Source organism: Scyliorhinus torazame, chromosome 12 (genome assembly GCF_047496885.1).
Source record: "Scyliorhinus torazame isolate Kashiwa2021f chromosome 12, sScyTor2.1, whole genome shotgun sequence".
Lineage (NCBI taxonomy): Eukaryota > Metazoa > Chordata > Chondrichthyes > Carcharhiniformes > Scyliorhinidae > Scyliorhinus > Scyliorhinus torazame.
In genome coordinates, this window is record NC_092718.1 from 72,243,737 (window position 1) to 72,266,488 (window position 22,752).

Below are 22,752 nucleotides of genomic sequence, written 5' to 3' on the forward strand. Positions count from 1 at the left end.
GGTGTCGAGGGAGCTTTACTCTGTATCTAACCCCGTGCTCGACCTGTCCTGGGAGTGTTTGATGGGGACAGTGCAGAGGGAGCTTCACTCTGTATATCATTCTGTGCTGTACCTGTCCTGGGAGTGTTTGATGGGGACAGTGTAGAGGGAGATTTACTCTGTATCTCATCCTATGCTGTACCTGTCCTGGGAGTGTTTGAAAGGGAGCTTTACTCTGTATCTAACCCTGTGCTGTACCTGTCCTGGGAGTGTTGATGGGGACAGTGTAGAGGGAGCTTTACTTTATATCTAACCCCGTGTTGTACCTGTCCTGGGAGTGTTTGATGGGGACAATGTAGAGGGAGCTTTACTCTGTAACAAATCCCGTGCTGTACCTGTCCTGGTTTGATGGGGACAGTGTAGAGGGAGCTTTACTCTGTATCTAACCCCGTGCTGAACCTGTCCTGGGAGTGTTTGATGGGGACAGTGCAGAGGGAGCTTCACTCTGTATCTCATTCTGTGCTGTACCTGTCCTGGGAGTGTTTGATGGGAACAGTGTAGAGGGAGATTTAATCTGTATCTCATCCTGTGCTGTACCTGTCCTGGGAGTGTTTGAAAGGGAGCTTTACTCTGTATCTAACCCTGTGCTGTACCTGTCCTGGGAGTGTTGATGGGGACAGTGTAGAGGGAGCTTTACTTTATATATAACCCCGTGTTGTACTTGTCCTGGGAGTGTTTGATGGGGACAATGTAGAGGGAGCTTGACTCTGTATCTAATCCGTGCTGTACCTGTCCTGGTTTGATGGGGACAGTGTAGAGGGAGCTTTACTCTGTATCTAACCCCGTGCTGTACCTGTCCTGGGAGTGTTTGATGGGGACAGTTTGATAGAGGGAGCTTTACTCTGGATCTAACCCCGTGCTGTACCTGTCCTGGGAGTGTTTGATGGGGACAGTTTGATAGATGGAGCTTTACTCTGGATCTAACCCCATGCTGTACCTATCCTGGGAGAGTTAGATGTGGACAGTGTAGAGGGAGTCTTGCATCTAACCCCGTGTAGTACCTGTCCAGGAAGTGTTTGATGGGGACGGTGTAGAGGGAGATTTACTCTGTATCTAACCCCGTGCTGTACCTGTCCTGGGAGTGTTTGATGGAGGCAGTGTAGAGGGAGCTTTATTCTGTATCTACCCCTGTGCTGTACCTGTCCTTGGAGTGTTTGATGGAGGCAGTGTAGAGGGAGCTTTACTCTGTATCTAACCCCGTGCTGTACCTGTCCTACGAGTGTTCAATGGAGACAGTGTAGAGGGAGCTTTACTCTGTATCTAACCCTGTGCTGTACCTGTCCTGGGAGTGTTTGATGGAGACAGTGTAGAGGGAGCTTTACACTGTATCTAACCCTGTGCTGTACCTGTCCTAGGAGTGTTTGATGGAGACAGTGGAGAGGGAGCTTTACTCTGTATCTAACCCTGTGCTGTACATGTCCTGGGAGTGTTTGACAGGTAGTTTCACTGTTCACTGGTCTGATGTTTGTGTGAATTGGTTTCACTCCCTGCTACCTGCATCCGTCTCAATGCTGTTGAACACCTCCAGTTGCGATTTTCTCCGTGATAATGCAGACACTTTTCCTATTGCGAAGATGGTTTTCCAGCTTCCTCCTCCAGCTTTCCGCATCTTCCCAACATCCTTCCTCCTGTGGAGAAACATCAGTCAGAAACACGCATGTGAGTTTAGGCTTCCTCTGAGTCGAGTTACATCCTCATTCAGTTCTGTTACTGTGCGCAGTTACTGGGCAGTCTTTGTACTTCCCAAGGGCTGGATCATCATCCATTCTGGTGGGTTCAGATTGATAATAACTGCTCACCCAGTGTCTCTCAGTTTTTCTGACAGACTTCAGTGTTTGATTCACTTCCCCAGAGACTTCCCAGTGAGTGACCCACTGTACCAGAGAGACTTCCCAGTGTGTGGCCAACTGTACCAGAGAGACTTCCCAGTGTGTGGCCCACTGTACCAGAGAGACTTCCCAGTGTGTGGCCCACTGTACCAGAGAGACTTCCCAATGTGTGACCCACTGTACCAGAGAGACTTCCCAGTGACTTACCCACTCTGCCAGAGAGACTTCCCAGTGTCTGACCCACTGTACCAAAGAGACATCTGGGTGCATGAAACACTCTGCCAGTGAGACTTCCCAGTGTCTTACCCACTCTGCCAGAGAGATTTCCCAGTGTCTGACCCACTCTGCCAGAGACATCCCTGTCTTACCCACTCTGCCAGAGAGACTTCCCAGTGTCTTACCCACTCTGCCAGAGAGATTTCGCAGTGTCTGACCCACTCGACCAGAGAGACATCCCTGTGTCTTACCCACTCTGCCAGAGAGACTTCCCAGTGTCTTACCCACTCTGCCAGAGAGATTTCCCAGTGTCTGACCCACTCTGCCAGAGAGACTTCCCAGTGTCTGACCCACTGTACCGGAGAGACTTCCCAGTATCTGACCCACTGTACTAGAGAGAGTTCCAAGGGTACGACCCACTGTACCAGAGAGACTTCCCAGTGTCTGACCCACTGTACCAGAGAGACTTCCCAGTGACTGACCTACTCAGCCAGGGAGACCTCCCAGTGTGACCCACTGTGCCAGAGAGACTTCCCAGTGTGTGACCCACTGTACCAGAGAGACTTCCCAGTGTCTGACCCACTCTGCTAGGGAGACTTCCCAGTGTCTGACCCACTGTACCAGAGAGACTTCCCAGTGTCTGACCCACTCTGCCAGAGAGACTTCCCAGTGTGTGACCTACTGTACGAGAGAGACTTCCCAGTGTCTTAACCACTCTGTCAGAGAGACTTCACAGTGTCTTACCCACTCTGCCAGAGAGACGTCCCAGTGCATGACCCTCTGTACCATGGAGACATCCCAGTGTCTGATCCACTCTGCCAGAGAGACTTCCCAGTGTCATACCCACTCTGCCAGAGAGGCGTCCCAGTGCATGACCCTCTGTACCATGGAGACATCCCAGTGTCTGATCCACTCTGCCAGAGAGACTTCCCAGTTTTTGACCCACTCTGCCAGAGCGACTTACAAGTGCCTGACCCACTGTACCAGAGGGACTTCCCAGTGCCTTACCCACTCTGCCAGAGAATCTTCCCAATGTGTGACCCACTGTACCATGGAGACATCCCAGTGTCTGATCCACTCTGCCAGAGAGACTTCCCAGTTTTTGACCCACTCTGCCAGAGCGACTTACAAGTGCCTGACCCACTGTACCAGAGGGACTTCCCAGTGCCTTACCCACTCTGCCAGAGAGACTTCCCAGTGTGTGACCCACTGTACCCCAGAGACTTCCCAGAGTGTGATCCACTGTACCAGAGAAACTTCCCAGTGTGTGACCCACTCTGCCTGAGAGACTTCCCAGTGTCTGACCCACTGTACCAAAGAGACTTGCCGGTGCATGAAATTCTCTGCCAGTGAGACTTCCCAGTGTGTGGCCCATTCTGCCAGAGAGACTTCCCAGTATCTGACCCACTCTGCCAGAGAGACTTCCCAGTGTCTGACCCACTGTACCAAAGAGACTTCCCGGTGGTGCATGACACACTCTGCCCGCGAGACTTCCCAGTGTGTGGCTTACTCTTCCAGAGAGACTTCCCAGTATCTGATCCACTCTGCCAGAGAGACTTCCCAGTGTCTTACCCACTCTGTCAGAGAGACATCCCAGTGTCTGATCCACTGTCCCAGCGAGACTTCCCAGTGTCTGACCCACTCTGCCAGAGAGACTTCCCAGTGTCTGACCCACTCTGCCAGAGAGACTTCCCAGTATCTGACCCACTGTACTGGAGTGATTTCCCAGTGTCTAACCCAGTGTACCTGAGAGACGTCCCAGTGTGTGACCCAATCTGCCAGAGAGACTTCCCAGTGTCTTACCCAGTCTGCCAGAGAGACTTCCCAGTGTCTGACCCACTGTCCCAGGGAGACTTCCCAGTGTCTTACCCACTCTGCCAGAGAGCTTTCCCAGTATCTGACCCACTCTGCCAGAGAGACTTCCCAGTGTCTGACCCACTGTACCGGAGTGACTTCCCAGTATCTGACCCACGGTACCAGAGAGACTTCCCAGTGTCCGACCCACTGTACCAGAGAGACTTGTCAGTGTCTGACACACTCTGCCAGAGAGACTTCCCAGTGCCTAACACAGTGTACCAGATAGACTTCCCAGTGTGTGACCCACTCTGCCAGAGAGACGTCCCAATGTCTAACCCACTGTACCAGAGAGACTTCCCAGTGTGTGATCCACTCTGCCAGAGGGACATCCCAGTGTCTCACCCACTGCACCAGAGAGACTTCCCAGTGTCTGACCCACTGTACCAGAGGCACTTCCCAGTGTCTGATCCACTCTGCCAGAGAGACCTCCCAGTGTGTGGCCCACTGTACCAGAGAGACTTCCCAGTGTGTGACCCACTGTACGAGAGAAACTTCCCAGTGTGTGACCCACTGTACCAGAGAGACTTCCCAGTGTGTGACCCACTGTACCAGAGAGACTCCCCAGTGTCTTACCCACTCTGCCAGATAGACTTCCCAGTGTCTGACCCACTCTGCCAGAGAGACATACAAGTGTCTGACCCATTGTACCAGAGGGACTTCCCAGTGTCTTACCCACTCTGCCAGAGAGACTTCCCAGTGCCAGACCCACTGTACCAAAGAGACTTCCCGGTGCATGCAACTCTTTGCCAGTGAGACTTCCCAGTTTGTGGCCCATTCTGCCAGAGAGTCTTCCCAGTATCTGACCCACTCTGCCAGAGTGACATCCCAGTGTCTGACCCACTGTACCGGAGAGAGATCCCAGTGTCCAACACACTGTACCAGAGAGACTTCCCAGTGTCTGACCCACTCTGCCAGAGAGACTTCCCAGTGTCTAACCGAGAGTACCAGAGAGGCGTCCCAGTGTGTGACTCAATCTGCCAGAGAGACTTCCCAATGTCTAACCCAGTGTACCAGAGAGACTTCCCAGTATCTGATCCACTCTGCCAGAGAGACATCCCAGTGTCTTACCCATTCTGCCAGAGAGACTTCCCAGTGTGTTTCCCACTGTCCAAGGGAGACTTCCCAGTGTCTTACCCACTCTGCCAGAGAGCTTTCCCAGTGTCTTACCCACTCTGCCAGAGAGCTTTCCCAGTGTCTGACCCGCTCTGCCAGAGAGACTTCCCAGTGTCTGACCCACTGTACCGGAGTGACTTCCCAGTATCTGACCCATGGTACCAGAGAGACTTTCCAGTGTCTGAACCACTCTGCCAGAGAGACTTCCCAGTGTCTGACCCACTGTACCGGAGTGACTTCCCAGTATCTGACCCATGGTACCAGAGAGACTTCCCAGTGTCCGACCCACTGTACCAGAGAGACTTGTCAGTGTCTGACACACTCTGCCAGAGAGACTTCCCAGTGTCTAACACAGTGTACCAGATAGACTTCCCAGTGTCTTACCCACTCTGCCAGAGAGATTTCCCAGTGTCTGACCCACTCTGCCAGAGAGACATCCCTGTGTCTTACCCACTGTGCCAGAGAGACTTCCCAGTGTCTTACCCACTCTGCCAGAGAGATTTCCCAGTGTCTGACCCACTCTGCCAGAGAGACTTCCCAGTGTCTGACCCACTGTACCAGAGAGAGTTCCAAGTGTACGACCCACTGTACCAGAGAGACTTCCCAGTGTTTGACCCACTGTACCTGAGAGACTTCCCAGTGACTGACCTACTCAGACAGTGAGACCTCCCAGTGTGACCCACTGTGCCAGAGAGACTTCCCAGTGTCTGACCCACTCTGCCAGAGAGATTTCGCAGTGTCTGACCCACTCTGCCAGAGAGACATCCCTGTGTCTTACCCACTCTGCCAGAGAGACATCCCAGTGTCTTACCCACTCTGCCAGAGAGATTTCCCAGTGTCTGCCCCACTCTGCCAGAGAGACTTCCCAGTGTCTGACCCACTGTACCGGAGTGACTTCCCAGTATCTGACCCATGGTACCAGAGAGACTTTCCAGTGTCTGAACCACTCTGCCAGAGAGACTTCCCAGTGTCTGACCCACTGTACCGGAGTGACTTCCCAGTATCTGACCCATGGTACCAGAGAGACTTCCCAGTGTCCGACCCACTGTACCAGAGAGACTTGTCAGTGTCTGACACACTCTGCCAGAGAGACTTCCCAGTGTCTAACACAGTGTACCAGATAGACTTCCCAGTGTCTTACCCACTCTGCCAGAGAGATTTCCCAGTGTCTGACCCACTCTGCCAGAGAGACATCCCTGTGTCTTACCCACTGTGCCAGAGAGACTTCCCAGTGTCTGACCCACTCTGCCAGAGAGACTTCCCAGTGTCTGACCCACTGTACCAGAGAGAGTTCCAAGTGTACGACCCACTGTACCAGAGAGACTTCCCAGTGTTTGACCCACTGTACCTGAGAGACTTCCCAGTGACTGACCTACTCAGACAGGGAGACCTCCCAGTGTGACCCACTGTGCCAGAGAGACTTCCCAGTGTCTGACCCACTCTGCCAGAGAGATTTCGCAGTGTCTGACCCACTCTGCCAGAGAGACATCCCTGTGTCTTACCCACTCTGCCAGAGAGACATCCCAGTGTCTTACCCACTCTGCCAGAGAGATTTCCCAGTGTCTGCCCCACTCTGCCAGAGAGACTTCCCAGTGTCTGACCCACTGTACCGGAGAGACTTCCCAGTAACCGACCCACTGTACCAGAGAGAGTTCCAAGTGTACGACCCACTGTACCAGAGAGACTTCCCAGTGTTTGACCCACTGTACCAGAGAGACTTCCCAGTGACTGACCTACTCAGCCAGGGAGACCTCCCAGTGTGACCCACTGTGCCAGAGAGACTTCCCAGTGTGTGACCCACTGTACCAGAGAGACTTCCCAGTGTCTGACCCACTCTGCCAGAGAGAATTCTCAGTGTCTGATCCAGTGAACCAGAGAGACTTCCCAGTGTGTGACCCACTCTGCCAGAGAGACTTCCCAGTGTCTGACCCACTTTGCTAGGGAGACTTCCCAGTGTCTGACCCACTGTACCAAAGAGACTTCCCAGTATCTGACCCACTGTACAAAGAACAAACAAACAAAGAACAAAGAAATGTACAGCACAGGAACAGGCCCTTCGGCCCTCCAAGCCTGTGCCGACCATACTGCCCGACTAAACTACAATCTTCTACACTTCCTGGGTCCGTATCCTTCTATTCCCATCCTATTCATATATTTGTCAAGATGCCCCTTAAATGTCCCTATCGTCCCTGCCTCCACTACCTCCTCCGGTAGTGAGTTCCAGGCACCCACTACCCTCTGCGTAAAAAACTTGCCTCGTACATCTACTCTAAACTTTGCCCCTCTCACCTTAAACCTATGCCCCCTAGTAATTGACCCCTCTACCCTGGGGAAAAGCCTCTGACTATCCACTCTGTCTATGCCCCTCATAATTTTGTATACCTCTATCAGGTCGCCCCTCAACCTCCTTCGTTCCAGTGAGAACAAACCGAGTTTATTCAATCGCTCCTCATAGCTTATGCCCTCCATACCAGGCAACATTCTGGTAAATCTCTTCTGCACCCTCTCTAAAGCCTCCACATCCTTCTGGTAGTGTGGCGACCAGAATTGAACACTATACTCCAAGTGTGGCCTAACTAAGGTTCTATACAGCTGCAACATGACTTGCCAATTCTTATACTCAATGCCCCGGCCAATGAAGGCAAGCATGCCGTATGCCTTCTTGACTACCTTCTCCACCTGTGTAGCCCCTTTCAGTGATCTGTGGACCTGTACTCCTAGATCTCTTTGACTTTCAATACTCCTGAGGGTTCTACCATTCACTGTATATTCCCTACCTGCATTAGCCCTTCCAAAATGCATTACCTCACATTTGTCCAGGTTAAACTCCATCTGCCATCTCTCCGCCCAAGTCTCCAGACAATCTAAATCCTGCTGTATCCTCAGACAGTCCTCATCGCTATCCGCAATTCCACCAACCTTTGTGTCGTCTGCAAACTTACTAATCAGACCAGTTACATTTTCCTCCAAATCATTTATATATACTACAAAGAGCAAAGGTCCCAGCACTGATCCCTGTGGAACACCACTGGTCACAGCCCTCCAATTAGAAAAGCATCCCTCCATTGCTACCCTCTGCCTTCTATGGCCTAGCCAGTTCTGTATCCACCTTGCCAGTTCACCCCTGATCCCGTGTGACTTCACCTTTTGTACTAGTCTACCATGAGGGACCTTGTCAAAGGCCTTACTGAAGTCCATATAGACAACATCTACTGCCCTACCTGCATCAATCATCTTAGTGACCTCCTCGAAAAACTCGATCAAGTTAGTGAGACACGACCTCCCCTTCACAAAACCGTGCTGCCTCTCACTAATACGTCCATTTGCTTCCAAATGGGAGTAGATCCTGTCTCGAAGAATTCTCTCCAGTAATTTCCCTACCACTGAAGTAAGGCTCACCGGCCTGTAGTTCCCGGGATTATCCCTGCCACCCTTCTTAAACAGAGGAACAACATTGGCTATTCTCCAGTCCTCCGGGACATCCCCTGAAGACAGCGAGGATCCAAAGATTTCTGTCAAGGCCTCAGCAATTTCCTCTCCAGAGAGACTTCCCAGTGTCTGACCCTCTGTACCAGAGACACTTCCCAGTGTGTGACCCACTGTACCGGAGTGACTTCCCAGTATCTGACCCATGGTACCAGAGAGACTTTCCAGTGTCTGAACCACTCTGCCAGAGAGACTTCCCAGTGTCTGACCCACTGTACCGGAGTGACTTCCCAGTATCTGACCCATGGTACTAGAGAGACTTCCCAGTGTCCGACCCACTGTACCAGAGAGACTTGTCAGTGTCTGACACACTCTGCCAGAGAGACTTCCCAGTGTCTAACACAGTGTACCAGATAGACTTCCCAGTGTCTTACCCACTCTGCCAGAGAGATTTCCCAGTGTCTGACCCACTCTGCCAGAGAGACATCCCTGTGTCTTACCCACTGTGCCAGAGAGACTTCCCAGTGTCTTACCCACTCTGCCAGAGAGATTTCCCAGTGTCTGACCCACTCTGCCAGAGAGACTTCCCAGTGTCTGACCCACTGTACCAGAGAGAGTTCCAAGTGTACGACCCACTGTACCAGAGAGACTTCCCAGTGTTTGACCCACTGTACCTGAGAGACTTCCCAGTGACTGACCTACTCAGACAGGGAGACCTCCCAGTGTGACCCACTGTGCCAGAGAGACTTCCCAGTGTCTGACCCACTCTGCCAGAGAGATTTCGCAGTGTCTGACCCACTCTGCCAGAGAGACATCCCTGTGTCTTACCCACTCTGCCAGAGAGACATCCCAGTGTCTTACCCACTCTGCCAGAGAGATTTCCCAGTGTCTGACCCACTCTGCCAGAGAGACTTCCCAGTGTCTGACCCACTGTACCGGAGAGACTTCCCAGTATCTGACCCACTGTACCAGAGAGAGTTCCAAGTGTACGACCCACTGTACCAGAGAGACTTCCCAGTGTTTGACCCACTGTACCAGAGAGACTTCCCAGTGACTGACCTACTCAGCCAGGGAGACCTCCCAGTGTGACCCACTGTGCCAGAGAGACTTCCCAGTGTGTGACCCACTGTACCAGAGAGACTTCCCAGTGTCTGACCCACTCTGCCAGAGAGAATTCTCAGTGTCTGATCCAGTGAACCAGAGAGACTTCCCAGTGTGTGACCCACTCTGCCAGAGAGACTTCCCAGTGTCTGACCCACTTTGCTAGGGAGACTTCCCAGTGTCTGACCCACTGTACCAAAGAGACTACCCAGTATCTGACCCACTGTAGCAGAGAGACTTCCCAGTGTCTGACCCTCTGTACCAGAGACACTTCCCAGTGTGTGACCCACTGTACCAGAGAGACTTCCCAGTGTCTGACCCACTCTGCCAGAGAGACTTCCCAGTGTGAGACCTACTGTACGAGAGAGACTTCCCAGTGTCTTAACCACTCTGCCAGAGAGACTTCCCAGTGTCATACCCACTCTGCCAGAGAGACATCCCAGTGCATGACCCTCTGTACCATGGAGACATCCCAGTGTCTGATCCACTCTGCCAGAGCGACTTACAAGTGCCTGACCCACTGTACCAGAGGGACTTCCCAGTGCCTTACCCACTCTGCCAGAGAGACTTCCCAGTGTGTGACCCACTATACCAGAGAGACTTCGCAGTGTGTGATCCACTGTACCAGAGAATCTTCCCAGTATGTGACCCACTCTGCCTGAGAGACTTCCCAGTGTCTGACCCACTGTACCAAAGAGACTTCCCGGTGCATGAAATTCTCTGCCAGAGAGACTTCCCAGTGTGTGACCCACTTTGCTAGGGAAACTTCCCAGTGTCTGACCCACTGTACCAAAGAGACTTCCCAGTATCTGACCCACTGTAGCAGAGAGACTTCCCAGTGTCTGACCCTCTGTACCAGAGACACTTCCCAGTGTGTGACCCACTGTACCGGAGTGACTTCCCAGTATCTGACCCATGGTACCAGAGAGACTTTCCAGTGTCTGAACCACTCTGCCAGAGAGACTTCCCAGTGTCTGACCCACTGTACCGGAGTGACTTCCGCGTATCTGACCCATGGTACCAGAGAGACTTCCCACTGTACCAGAGAGACTTGTCAGTGTCTGACACACTCTGCCAGAGAGACTTCCCAGTGTCTAACACAGTGTACCAGATAGACTTCCCAGTGTCTTACCCACTCTGCCAGAGAGATTTCCCAGTGTCTGACCCACTCTGCCAGAGAGACATCCCTGTGTCTTACCCACTGTGCCAGAGAGACTTCCCAGTGTCTTACCCACTCTGCCAGAGAGATTTCCCAGTGTCTGACCCACTCTGCCAGAGAGACTTCCCAGTGTCTGACCCACTGTACCAGAGAGAGTTCAGAGTGTACGACCCACTGTACCAGAGAGACTTCCCAGTGTTTGACCCACTGTACCTGAGAGACTTCCCAGTGACTGACCTACTCAGACAGGGAAACCTCCCAGTGTGACCCACTGTGCCAGAGAGACTTCCCAGTGTCTGACCCACTCTGCCAGAGAGATTTCCCAGTGTCTGACCCACTCTGCCAGAGAGACTTCCCAGTGTCTGACCCACTGTACCGGAGAGACTTCCCAGTATCTGACCCACTGTACCAGAGAGAGTTCCAAGTGTACGACCCACTGTACCAGAGAGACTTCCCAGTGTTTGACCCACTGTACCAGAGAGACTTCCCAGTGACTGACCTACTCAGCCAGGGAGACCTCCCAGTGTGACCCACTGTGCCAGAGAGACTTCCCAGTGTGTGACCCACTGTACCAGAGAGACTTCCCAGTGTGTGACCCACTGTACCAGAGAGACTTCCCAGTGTCTGACCCACTCTGCCAGAGAGACTTCCCAGTGTGTGACCTACTGTACGAGAGAGACTTCCCAGTGTCTTAACCACTCTGCCAGAGAGACTTCCCAGTGTCATACCCACTCTGCCAGAGAGACATCCCAGTGCATGACCCTCTGTACCATGGAGACATCCCAGTGTCTGATCCACTCTGCCAGAGAGACTTCCCAGTTTTTGACCCACTCTGCCAGAGCGACTTACAAGTGCCTGACCCACTGTACCAGAGGGACTTCCCAGTGCCTTACCCACTCTGCCAGAGAGACTTCCCAGTGTGTGACCCACTATACCAGAGAGACTTCGCAGTGTGTGATCCACTGTACCAGAGAATCTTCCCAGTATGTGACCCACTCTGCCTGAGAGACTTCCCAGTGTCTGACCCACTGTACCAAAGAGACTTCCCGGTGCATGAAATTCTCTGCCAGAGAGACTTCCCAGTGTGTGACCCACTCTGCGAGAGAGACTTCCCAGTGTCTGACCCACTTTGCTAGGGAGACTTCCCAGTGTCTGACCCACTGTACCAAAGAGACTTCCCAGTATCTGACCCACTGTAGCAGAGAGACTTCCCAGTGTCTGACCCTCTGTACCAGAGACACTTCCCAGTGTGTGACCCACTGTACCGGAGTGACTTCCCAGTATCTGACCCATGGTACCAGAGAGACTTTCCAGTGTCTGAACCACTCTGCCAGAGAGACTTCCCAGTGTCTGACCCACTGTACCGGAGTGACTTCCCAGTATCTGACCCATGGTACCAGAGAGACTACCCACTGTACCAGAGAGACTTGTCAGTGTCTGACACACTCTGCCAGAGAGACTTCCCAGTGTCTAACACAGTGTACCAGATAGACTTCCCAGTGTCTTACCCACTCTGCCAGAGAGATTTCCCAGTGTCTGACCCACTTTGCCAGAGAGACATCCCTGTGTCTTACCCACTGTGCCAGAGAGACTTCCCAGTGTCTTACCCACTCTGCCAGAGAGATTTCCCAGTGTCTGACCCACTCTGCCAGAGAGACTTCCCAGTGTCTGACCCACTGTACCAGAGAGAGTTCCAAGTGTACGACCCACTGTACCAGAGAGACTTCCCAGTGTTTGACCCACTGTACCTGAGAGACTTCCCAGTGACTGACCTACTCAGACAGGGAGACCTCCCAGTGTGACCCACTGTGCCAGAGAGACTTCCCAGTGTCAGACCCACTCTGCCAGAGAGATTTCGCAGTGTCTGACCCACTCTGCCAGAGAGACATCCCTGTGTCTTACCCACTCTGCCAGAGAGACATCCCAGTGTCTTACCCACTCTGCCAGAGAGATTTCCCAGTGTCTGACCCACTCTGCCAGAGAGACTTCCCAGTGTCTGACCCACTGTACCGGAGAGACTTCCCAGTATCTGACCCACTGTACCAGAGAGAGTTCCAAGTGTACGACCCACTGTACCAGAGAGACTTCCCAGTGTTTGACCCACTGTACCAGAGAGACTTCCCAGTGACTGACCTACTCAGCCAGGGAGACCTCCCAGTGTGACCCACTGTGCCAGAGAGACTTCCCAGTGTGTGACCCACTGTACCAGAGAGACTTCCCAGTGTCTGACCCACTGTACCAAAGAGACTTCCCAGTATCTGACCCACTGTAGCAGAGAGACTTCCCAGTGTCTGACCCTCTGTACCAGAGGCACTTCCCAGTGTGTGACCCACTGTACCAGAGAGACTTCCCAGTGTCTGACCCACTCTGCCAGAGAGACTTCCCAGTGTGTGACCTACTGTACGAGAGAGACTTCCCAGTGTCTTAACCACTCTGCCAGAGAGACTTCCCAGTGTCATACCCACTCTGCCAGAGAGAAGTCCCGGTGCATGACCCTCTGTACCATGGAGACATCCCAGTGTCTGATCCACTCTGCCAGAGAGACTTCCCAGTTTTTGACCCAGTCTGCCAGAGCGACTTACAAGTGCCTGACCCACTGTACCAGAGGGACTTCCCAGTGCCTTACCCACTCTGCCAGAGAGATTTCCCAGTGTCTGACCCACTCTGCCAGAGAGACATACAAGTGTCTGACCCACTGTACCAGAGGGACTTCCCAGTGTCTTACCCACTCTGCCAGAGAGACTTCCCAGTGCCTGACCCACTGTACCAAAGAGACTTCCCGGTGCATGCAACTCTTTGCCAGTGAGACTTCCCAGTTTGTGGCCCATTCTGCCAGAGAGTCTTCCCAGTATCTGACCCACTCTGCCAGAGTGACATCCCAGTGTCTGACCCACTGTACCGGAGAGAGATCCCAGTGTCCAACCCACTGTACCAGAGAGACTTCCCAGTGTCTGACCCACTCTGCCAGAGAGACTTCCCAGTGTCTAACCGAGTGTACCAGAGAGGCGTCCCAGTGTGTGACTCAATCTGCCAGAGAGACTTCCCAATGTCTAACCCAGTGTACCAGAGAGACTTCCCAGTATCTGATCCACTCTGCCAGAGAGACATCCCAGTGTCTTACCCATTCTGCCAGAGAGACTTCCCAGTGTGTTTCCCACTGTCCAAGGGAGACTTCCCAGTGTCTTACCCACTCTGCCAGAGAGTTTCCCAGTGTCTTACCCACTCTGCCAGAGAGCTTTCCCAGTGTCTGACCCACTCTGCCAGAGAGACTTCCCAGTGTCTGACCCACTGTACCGGAGTGACTTCCCAGTATCTGACCCATGGTACCATAGAGACTTTCCAGTGTCTGAACCACTCTGCCAGAGAGACTTCCCAGTGTCTGACCCACTGTACCGGAGTGACTTCCCAGTATCTGACCCATGGTACCAGAGAGACTTCCCAGTGTCCGACCCACTGTACCAGAGAGACTTGTCAGTGTCTGACACACTCTGCCAGAGAGACTTCCCAGTGTCTAACACAGTGTACCAGATAGACTTCCCAGTGTCTTACCCACTCTGCCAGAGAGATTTCCCAGTGTCTGACCCACTCTGCCAGAGAGACATCCCTGTGTCTTACCCACTGTGCCAGAGAGACTTCCCAGTGTCTTACCCACTCTGCCAGAGAGATTTCCCAGTGTCTGACCCACTCTGCCAGAGAGACTTCCCAGTGTCTGACCCACTGTACCAGAGAGAGTTCCAAGTGTACGACCCACTGTACCAGAGAGACTTCCCAGTGTTTGACCCACTGTACCTGAGAGACTTCCCAGTGACTGACCTACTCAGACAGGGAGACCTCCCAGTGTGACCCACTGTGCCAGAGAGACTTCCCAGTGTCTGACCCACTCTGCCAGAGAGATTTCGCAGTGTCTGACCCACTCTGCCAGAGAGACATCCCTGTGTCTTACCCACTCTGCCAGAGAGACATCCCAGTGTCTTACCCACTCTGCCAGAGAGATTTCCCAGTGTCTGACCCACTCTGCCAGAGAGACTTCCCAGTGTCTGACCCACTGTACCGGAGAGACTTCCCAGTATCTGACCCACTGTACCAGAGAGAGTTCCAAGTGTACGACCCACTGTACCAGAGAGACTTCCCAGTGTTTGACCCACTGTACCAGAGAGACTTCCCAGTGACTGACCTACTCAGCCAGGGAGACCTCCCAGTGTGACCCACTGTGCCAGAGAGACTTCCCAGTGTGTGACCCACTGTATCAGAGAGACTTCCCAGTGTCTGACCCACTCTGCCAGAGAGAATTCTCAGTGTCTGATCCAGTGAACCAGAGAGACTTCCCAGTGTGTGACCCACTCTGCCAGAGAGACTTCCCAGTGTCTGACCCACTTTGCTAGGGAGACTTCCCAGTGTCTGACCCACTGTACCAAAGAGACTTCCCAGTATCTGACCCACTGTAGCAGAGAGACTTCCCAGTGTCTGACCCTCTGTACCAGAGACACTTCCCAGTGTGTGACCCACTGTACCAGAGAGACTTCCCAGTGTCTGACCCACTCTGCCAGAGAGACTTCCCAGTGTGTGACCTACTGTACGAGAGAGACTTCCCAGTGTCTTAACCACTCTGCCAGAGAGACTTCCCAGTGTCATACCCACTCTGCCAGAGAGACGTCCCAGTGCATGACCCTCTGTACCATGGAGACATCCCAGTGTCTGATCCACTCTGCCAGAGAGACTTCCCAGTGTGTGACCCACTATACCAGAGAGACTTTGCAGTGTGTGATCCACTGTACCAGAGAATCTTCCCAGTATGTGACCCACTCTGCCTGAGAGACTTCCCAGTGTCTGACCCACTGTACCAAAGAGACTTCCCGGTGCATGAAATTCTCTGCCAGTGAGACTTCCCAGTGTGTGGCCCATTCTGCCAGAGAGACTTCCCAGTATCTGACCCACTCTGCCAGAGAGACTTCCCAGTGTCTGACCCACTGTACCAAAGAGACTTCCCGGTGGTGCATGACACACGCTGCCCGTGAGACTTCCCAGTGTGTGGCTTACTCTTCCAGAGAGGGTTCCCAGTATCTGATCCACGCTGCCAGAGAGACTTCCCAGTGTCTTACCCACTCTGTCAGAGAGACTTCCCAGTGTCTGACCCACTGTCCCAGGGAGACTTCCAAATGTCTTACCCACTCTGCCAGAGAGCTTTCCCAGTGTCTGACCCACTCTGCCAGAGAGACTTCCCAGTGTCTGACCCACTGTACCGGAGAGACTTCCCAGTATCTGACCCACTGTCCCAGAGAGACTTCCCAGTGTCCAACCCACTGTCCCAGAGAGACTTCCCAGTGTCTGACCCACTCTGCCAGAGAGACTTCCCAGTGTCTAACCCAGTGTACCACAGAGACGTCCCAGTGTCTGATCCACTCTGCCAGAGAGACTTCCCAGTTTTTGACCCACTCTGCCAGAGCGACTTACATATGCCTGACCCACTGTACCAGAGGGACTTCCCAGTGCCTTACCCACTCTGCCAGAGAGACTTCCCAGTGTGTGACCCACTGTACCCCAGAGACTTCCCAGTGTGTGATCCACTGTACCAGAGAAACTTCCCAGTGTGTGACCCACTCTGCCTGAGAGACTTCCCAGTGTCTGACCCACTGTACCAAAGAGACTTCCCGGTGCATGAAATTCTCTGCCAGTGAGACTTCCCAGTGTGTGGCCCATTCTGCCAGAGAGACTTCCCAGTGTCTTACCCACTCTGTCAGAGAGACTTCCCAGTGTCTGATCCACTGTCCCAGCGAGACTTCCCAGTGTCTGACCCACTCTGCCAGAGAGACTTCCCAGTGTCTGACCCACTCTGCCAGAGAGACTTCCCAGTATCTGACCCACTGTACCGGAGTGATTTCCCAGTGTCTAACCCAGTGTACCAGAGTGACGTCCCAGTGTGTGACCCAATCTGCCAGAGAGACTTCCCAGTGTCTTACCCACTCTGCCAGAGAGACTTCCCAGTGTCTGATCCACTGTCCCAGGGAGACTTCCCAGTGTCTTACCCACTCTGCCAGAGAGCTTTCCCAGTGTCTGACCCACTCTGCCAGAGAGACTTCCCAGTGTCTGACCCACTGTACCGGAGTGACTTCCCAGTATCTGACCCACGGTACCAGAGAGACTTCCCAGTGTCCGACCCACTGTACCAGAGAGACTTGTCAGTGTCTGACACACTCTGCCAGAGAGACTTCCCAGTGTCTAACCCACTGTACCAGAGAGACTTCCCAGTGTGTGATCCACTCTGCCAGAGGGACTTCCCAGTGTCTCACCCACTGCACCAGAGAGACTTCCCAGTGTCTGACCCACTGTACCAGAGGCACTTCCCAGTGTCTGATCCACTCTGCCAGAGAGACCTCCCAGTGTGTGACCCACTGTACCAGAGAGACTTCCCAGTGTGTGACCCACTGTACGAGAGAGACTTCCCAGTGTCTTACCCACTCTGCCAGATAGACTTCCCAGTGTCTGACCCACTCTGCCAGAGAGACATACAAGTGTCTGACCCACTGTACCAGAGGGACTTCCCAGTGTCTTACCCACTCTGCCAGAGAGACTTCCCAGTGCCTGACCCACTGTACCAAAGAGACTTCCCGGTGCATGAAACTCTTTGCCAGTGAGACTTCCCAGTTTGTGGCCCATTCTGCCAGAGAGTCTTCCCAGTATCTGACCCACTCTGCCAGAGTGACATCCCAGTGTCTGACCCACTGTACCGGAGAGACATCCCAGTGTCCAACCCACTGTACCAGAGAGACTTCCCAGTGTCTGACCCACTCTGCCAGAGAGACTTCCCAGTGTCTAACCGAGTGTACCAGAGAGACGTCCCAGTGTGTGACTCAATCTGCCAGAGAGACTTCCCAATGTCTAACCCAGTGTACCAGAGAGACTTCCCAGTATCTGATCCACTCTGCCAGAGAGACATCCCAGTGTCTTACCCATTCTGCCAGAGAGACTTCCCAGTGTCTGACCCACTGTCCCAGGGAGACTTCCCAGTGTCTTACCCACTCTGCCAGAGAGCTTTCCCAGTGTCTGACCCACTCTGCCAGAGAGACTTCCCAGTGTCTGACCCACTGTACCGGAGTGACTTCCCAGTATCTGACGCATGGTACCAGAGAGACTTCCCAGTGTCTGACCCACTCTGCCAGAGAGACATCCCAGTGTCTTACCCATTCTGCCAGAGAGACTTCCCAGTGTCTGACCCACTGTCCCAGGGAGACTTCCCAGTGTCTTACCCACTCTGCCAGAGAGCTTTCCCAGTGTCTGACCTACTCTGCCAGAGAGACTTCCCAGTGTCTGACCCACTGTACCGGAGTGACTTCCCAGTATCTGACCCATGGTACCAGAGAGACTTCCCAGTGTCTGACCCACTCTGCCAGAGAGACTTCCCAGTGTCTGACCCACTGTACCGGAGTGACTTCCCAGTATCTGACCCATGGTACCAGAGAGACTTCCCAGTGTCCGACCCACTGTACCAGAGAGACTTGTCAGTGTCTGACACACTCTGCCAGAGAGACTTCCCAGTGTCTAACACAGTGTACCAGATAGACTTCCCAGTGTCTTACCCACTCTGCCAGAGAGATTTCCCAGTGTCTGACCCACTCTGCCAGAGAGACTTCCCAGTGTCTGACCCACTCTGCCAGAGAGATTTCGCAGTGTCTGACCCACTCTGCCAGAGAGACATCCCTGTGTCTTACCCACTCTGCCAGAGAGACATCCCAGTGTCTTACCCACTCTGCCAGAGAGATTTCCCAGTGTCTGACCCACTCTGCCAGAGAGACTTCCCAGTGTCTGACCCACTGTACCGGAGAGACTTCCCAGTATCTGACCCACTGTACCAGAGAGAGTTCCAAGTGTACGACCCACTGTACCAGAGAGACTTCCCAGTGTTTGACCCACTGTACCAGAGAGACTTCCCAGTGACTGACCTACTCAGCCAGGGAGACCTCCCAGTGTGACCCACTGTGCCAGAGAGACTTCCCAGTGTGTGACCCACTGTACCAGAGAGACTTCCCAGTGTCTGACCCACTCTGCCAGAGAGAATTCTCAGTGTCTGATCCAGTGAACCAGAGAGACTTCCCAGTGTGTGACCCACTCTGCCAGAGAGACTTCCCAGTGTCTGACCCACTTTGCTAGGGAGACTTCCCAGTGTCTGACCCACTGTACCAAAGAGACTTCCCAGTATCTGACCCACTGTAGCAGAGAGACTTCCCAGTGTCTGACCCTCTGTACCAGAGACACTTCCCAGTGTGTGACCCACTGTACCAGAGAGACTTCCCAGTGTCTGACCCACTCTGCCAGAGAGACTTCCCAGTGTGTGACCTACTGTACGAGAGAGACTTCCCAGTGTCTTAACCACTCTGCCAGAGAGACTTCCCAGTGTCATACCCACTCTGCCAGAGAGACGTCCCAGTGCATGACCCTCTGTACCATGGAGACATCCCAGTGTCTGATCCACTCTGCCAGAGAGACTTCCCAGTGTGTGACCCACTATACCAGAGAGACTTTGCAGTGTGTGATCCACTGTACCAGAGAATCTTCCCAGTATGTGACCCACTCTGCCTGAGAGACTTCCCAGTGTCTGACCCACTGTACCAAAGAGACTTCCCGGTGCATGAAATTCTCTGCCAGTGAGACTTCCCAGTGTGTGGCCCATTCTGCCAGAGAGACTTCCCAGTATCTGACCCACTCTGCCAGAGAGACTTCCCAGTGTCTGACCCACTGTACCAAAGAGACTTCCCGGTGGTGCATGACACACGCTGCCCGTGAGACTTCCCAGTGTGTGGCTTACTCTTCCAGAGAGGGTTCCCAGTATCTGATCCACGCTGCCAGAGAGACTTCCCAGTGTCTTACCCACTCTGTCAGAGAGACTTCCCAGTGTCTGACCCACTGTCCCAGGGAGACTTCCAAATGTCTTACCCACTCTGCCAGAGAGCTTTCCCAGTGTCTGACCCACTCTGCCAGAGAGACTTCCCAGTGTCTGACCCACTGTACCGGAGAGACTTCCCAGTATCTGACCCACTGTCCCAGAGAGACTTCCCAGTGTCCAACCCACTGTCCCAGAGAGACTTCCCAGTGTCTGACCCACTCTGCCAGAGAGACTTCCCAGTGTCTAACCCAGTGTACCACAGAGACGTCCCAGTGTCTGATCCACTCTGCCAGAGAGACTTCCCAGTTTTTGACCCACTCTGCCAGAGCGACTTACATATGCCTGACCCACTGTACCAGAGGGACTTCCCAGTGCCTTACCCACTCTGCCAGAGAGACTTCCCAGTGTGTGACCCACTGTACCCCAGAGACTTCCCAGTGTGTGATCCACTGTACCAGAGAAACTTCCCAGTGTGTGACCCACTCTGCCTGAGAGACTTCCCAGTGTCTGACCCACTGTACCAAAGAGACTTCCCGGTGCATGAAATTCTCTGCCAGTGAGACTTCCCAGTGTGTGGCCCATTCTGCCAGAGAGACTTCCCAGTGTCTTACCCACTCTGTCAGAGAGACTTCCCAGTGTCTGATCCACTGTCCCAGCGAGACTTCCCAGTGTCTGACCCACTCTGCCAGAGAGACTTCCCAGTGTCTGACCCACTCTGCCAGAGAGACTTCCCAGTATCTGACCCACTGTACCGGAGTGATTTCCCAGTGTCTAACCCAGTGTACCAGAGTGACGTCCCAGTGTGTGACCCAATCTGCCAGAGAGACTTCCCAGTGTCTTACCCACTCTGCCAGAGAGACTTCCCAGTGTCTGATCCACTGTCCCAGGGAGACTTCCCAGTGTCTTACCCACTCTGCCAGAGAGCTTTCCCAGTGTCTGACCCACTCTGCCAGAGAGACTTCCCAGTGTCTGACCCACTGTACCGGAGTGACTTCCCAGTATCTGACCCACGGTACCAGAGAGACTTCCCAGTGTCCGACCCACTGTACCAGAGAGACTTGTCAGTGTCTGACACACTCTGCCAGAGAGACTTCCCAGTGTCTAACCCACTGTACCAGAGAGACTTCCCAGTGTGTGATCCACTCTGCCAGAGGGACTTCCCAGTGTCTCACCCACTGCACCAGAGAGACTTCCCAGTGTCTGACCCACTGTACCAGAGGCACTTCCCAGTGTCTGATCCACTCTGCCAGAGAGACCTCCCAGTGTGTGACCCACTGTACCAGAGAGACTTCCCAGTGTGTGACCCACTGTACGAGAGAGACTTCCCAGTGTCTTACCCACTCTGCCAGATAGACTTCCCAGTGTCTGACCCACTCTGCCAGAGAGACATACAAGTGTCTGACCCACTGTACCAGAGGGACTTCCCAGTGTCTTACCCACTGTACCAAAGAGACTTCCCAGTGCCTGACCCACTGTACCAAAGAGACTTCCCGGTGCATGAAACTCTTTGCCAGTGAGACTTCCCAGTTTGTGGCCCATTCTGCCAGAGAGTCTTCCCAGTATCTGACCCACTCTGCCAGAGTGACATCCCAGTGTCTGACCCACTGTACCGGAGAGACATCCCAGTGTCCAACCCACTGTACCAGAGAGACTTCCCAGTGTCTGACCCACTCTGCCAGAGAGACTTCCCAGTGTCTAACCGAGTGTACCAGAGAGACGTCCCAGTGTGTGACTCAATCTGCCAGAGAGACTTCCCAATGTCTAACCCAGTGTACCAGAGAGACTTCCCAGTATCTGATCCACTCTGCCAGAGAGACATCCCAGTGTCTTACCCATTCTGCCAGAGAGACTTCCCAGTGTCTGACCCACTGTCCCAGGGAGACTTCCCAGTGTCTTACCCACTCTGCCAGAGAGCTTTCCCAGTGTCTGACCCACTCTGCCAGAGAGACTTCCCAGTGTCTGACCCACTGTACCGGAGTGACTTCCCAGTATCTGACGCATGGTACCAGAGAGACTTCCCAGTGTCTGACCCACTCTGCCAGAGAGACATCCCAGTGTCTTACCCATTCTGCCAGAGAGACTTCCCAGTGTCTGACCCACTGTCCCAGGGAGACTTCCCAGTGTCTTACCCACTCTGCCAGAGAGCTTTCCCAGTGTCTGACCTACTCTGCCAGAGAGACTTCCCAGTGTCTGACCCACTGTACCGGAGTGACTTCCCAGTATCTGACCCATGGTACCAGAGAGACTTCCCAGTGTCTGACCCACTCTGCCAGAGAGACTTCCCAGTGTCTGACCCACTGTACCGGAGTGACTTCCCAGTATCTGACCCATGGTACCAGAGAGACTTCCCAGTGTCCGACCCACTGTACCAGAGAGACTTGTCAGTGTCTGACACACTCTGCCAGAGAGACTTCCCAGTGTCTAACACAGTGTACCAGATAGACTTCCCAGTGTCTTACCCACTCTGCCAGAGAGATTTCCCAGTGTCTGACCCACTCTGCCAGAGAGACATCCCTGTGTCTTACCCACTCTGCCAGAGAGACTTCCCAGTGTCTTACCCACTCTGCCAGAGATTTCCCAGTGTCTGACCCACTCTGCCAGAGAGACTTCCCAGTGTCTGACCCACTGTACCGGAGAGACTTCCCAGTGACTGACCTACTCAGACAGGGAGACCTCCCAGTGTGACCCACTGTGCCAGAGAGACTTCCCAGTGTGTGACCCACTGTACCAGAGAGACTTCCCAGTGTCTGGTTCACTTTGCCAGAGAGATTTCGCAGTGTCTGACCCACTCTGCCAGAGAGACATCCCTGTGTCTTACCCACTCTGCCAGAGAGACTTCCCAGTGTCTGACCCACTCTGCCAGAGAGACTTCCCAGTGTCTGACCCACTGTACCGGAGAGACTTCCCAGTATCTGACCCACTGTACCAGAGAGAGTTCCAAGTGTACGACCCACTGTACCAGAGAGACTTCCCAGTGTGTGACCCACTGTACCAGAGAGACTTCCCAGTGACTGACCTACTCAGCCAGGGAGACCTCCCTGTGTGACCCACTGTGCCAGAGAGACTTCCCAGTGTGTGACCCACTGTACCAGAGAGACTTCCCAGTGTCTGACCCACTCTGCCAGAGAGAATTC

At 53.5% G+C, this 22,752-nt stretch overlaps 1 protein-coding gene across 4 annotated transcripts in view; it reads right to left on the reverse strand.

Moving 5' to 3' along the window:
* The window catches only part of LOC140386477 (rho GTPase-activating protein 32-like), a 310,038-nt gene that overhangs the window by 43,014 nt on the left and 244,272 nt on the right, over window positions 1-22,752 (reverse strand). For all 4 annotated transcript variants that reach the window (XM_072468852.1, XM_072468850.1, XM_072468853.1 and 1 more), the window contains one exon: window positions 1,534-1,667. In XM_072468852.1, the coding sequence (XP_072324953.1) occupies window positions 1,534-1,667 (134 nt within the window). The remainder of the gene's footprint in view (window positions 1-1,533; window positions 1,668-22,752) is intronic.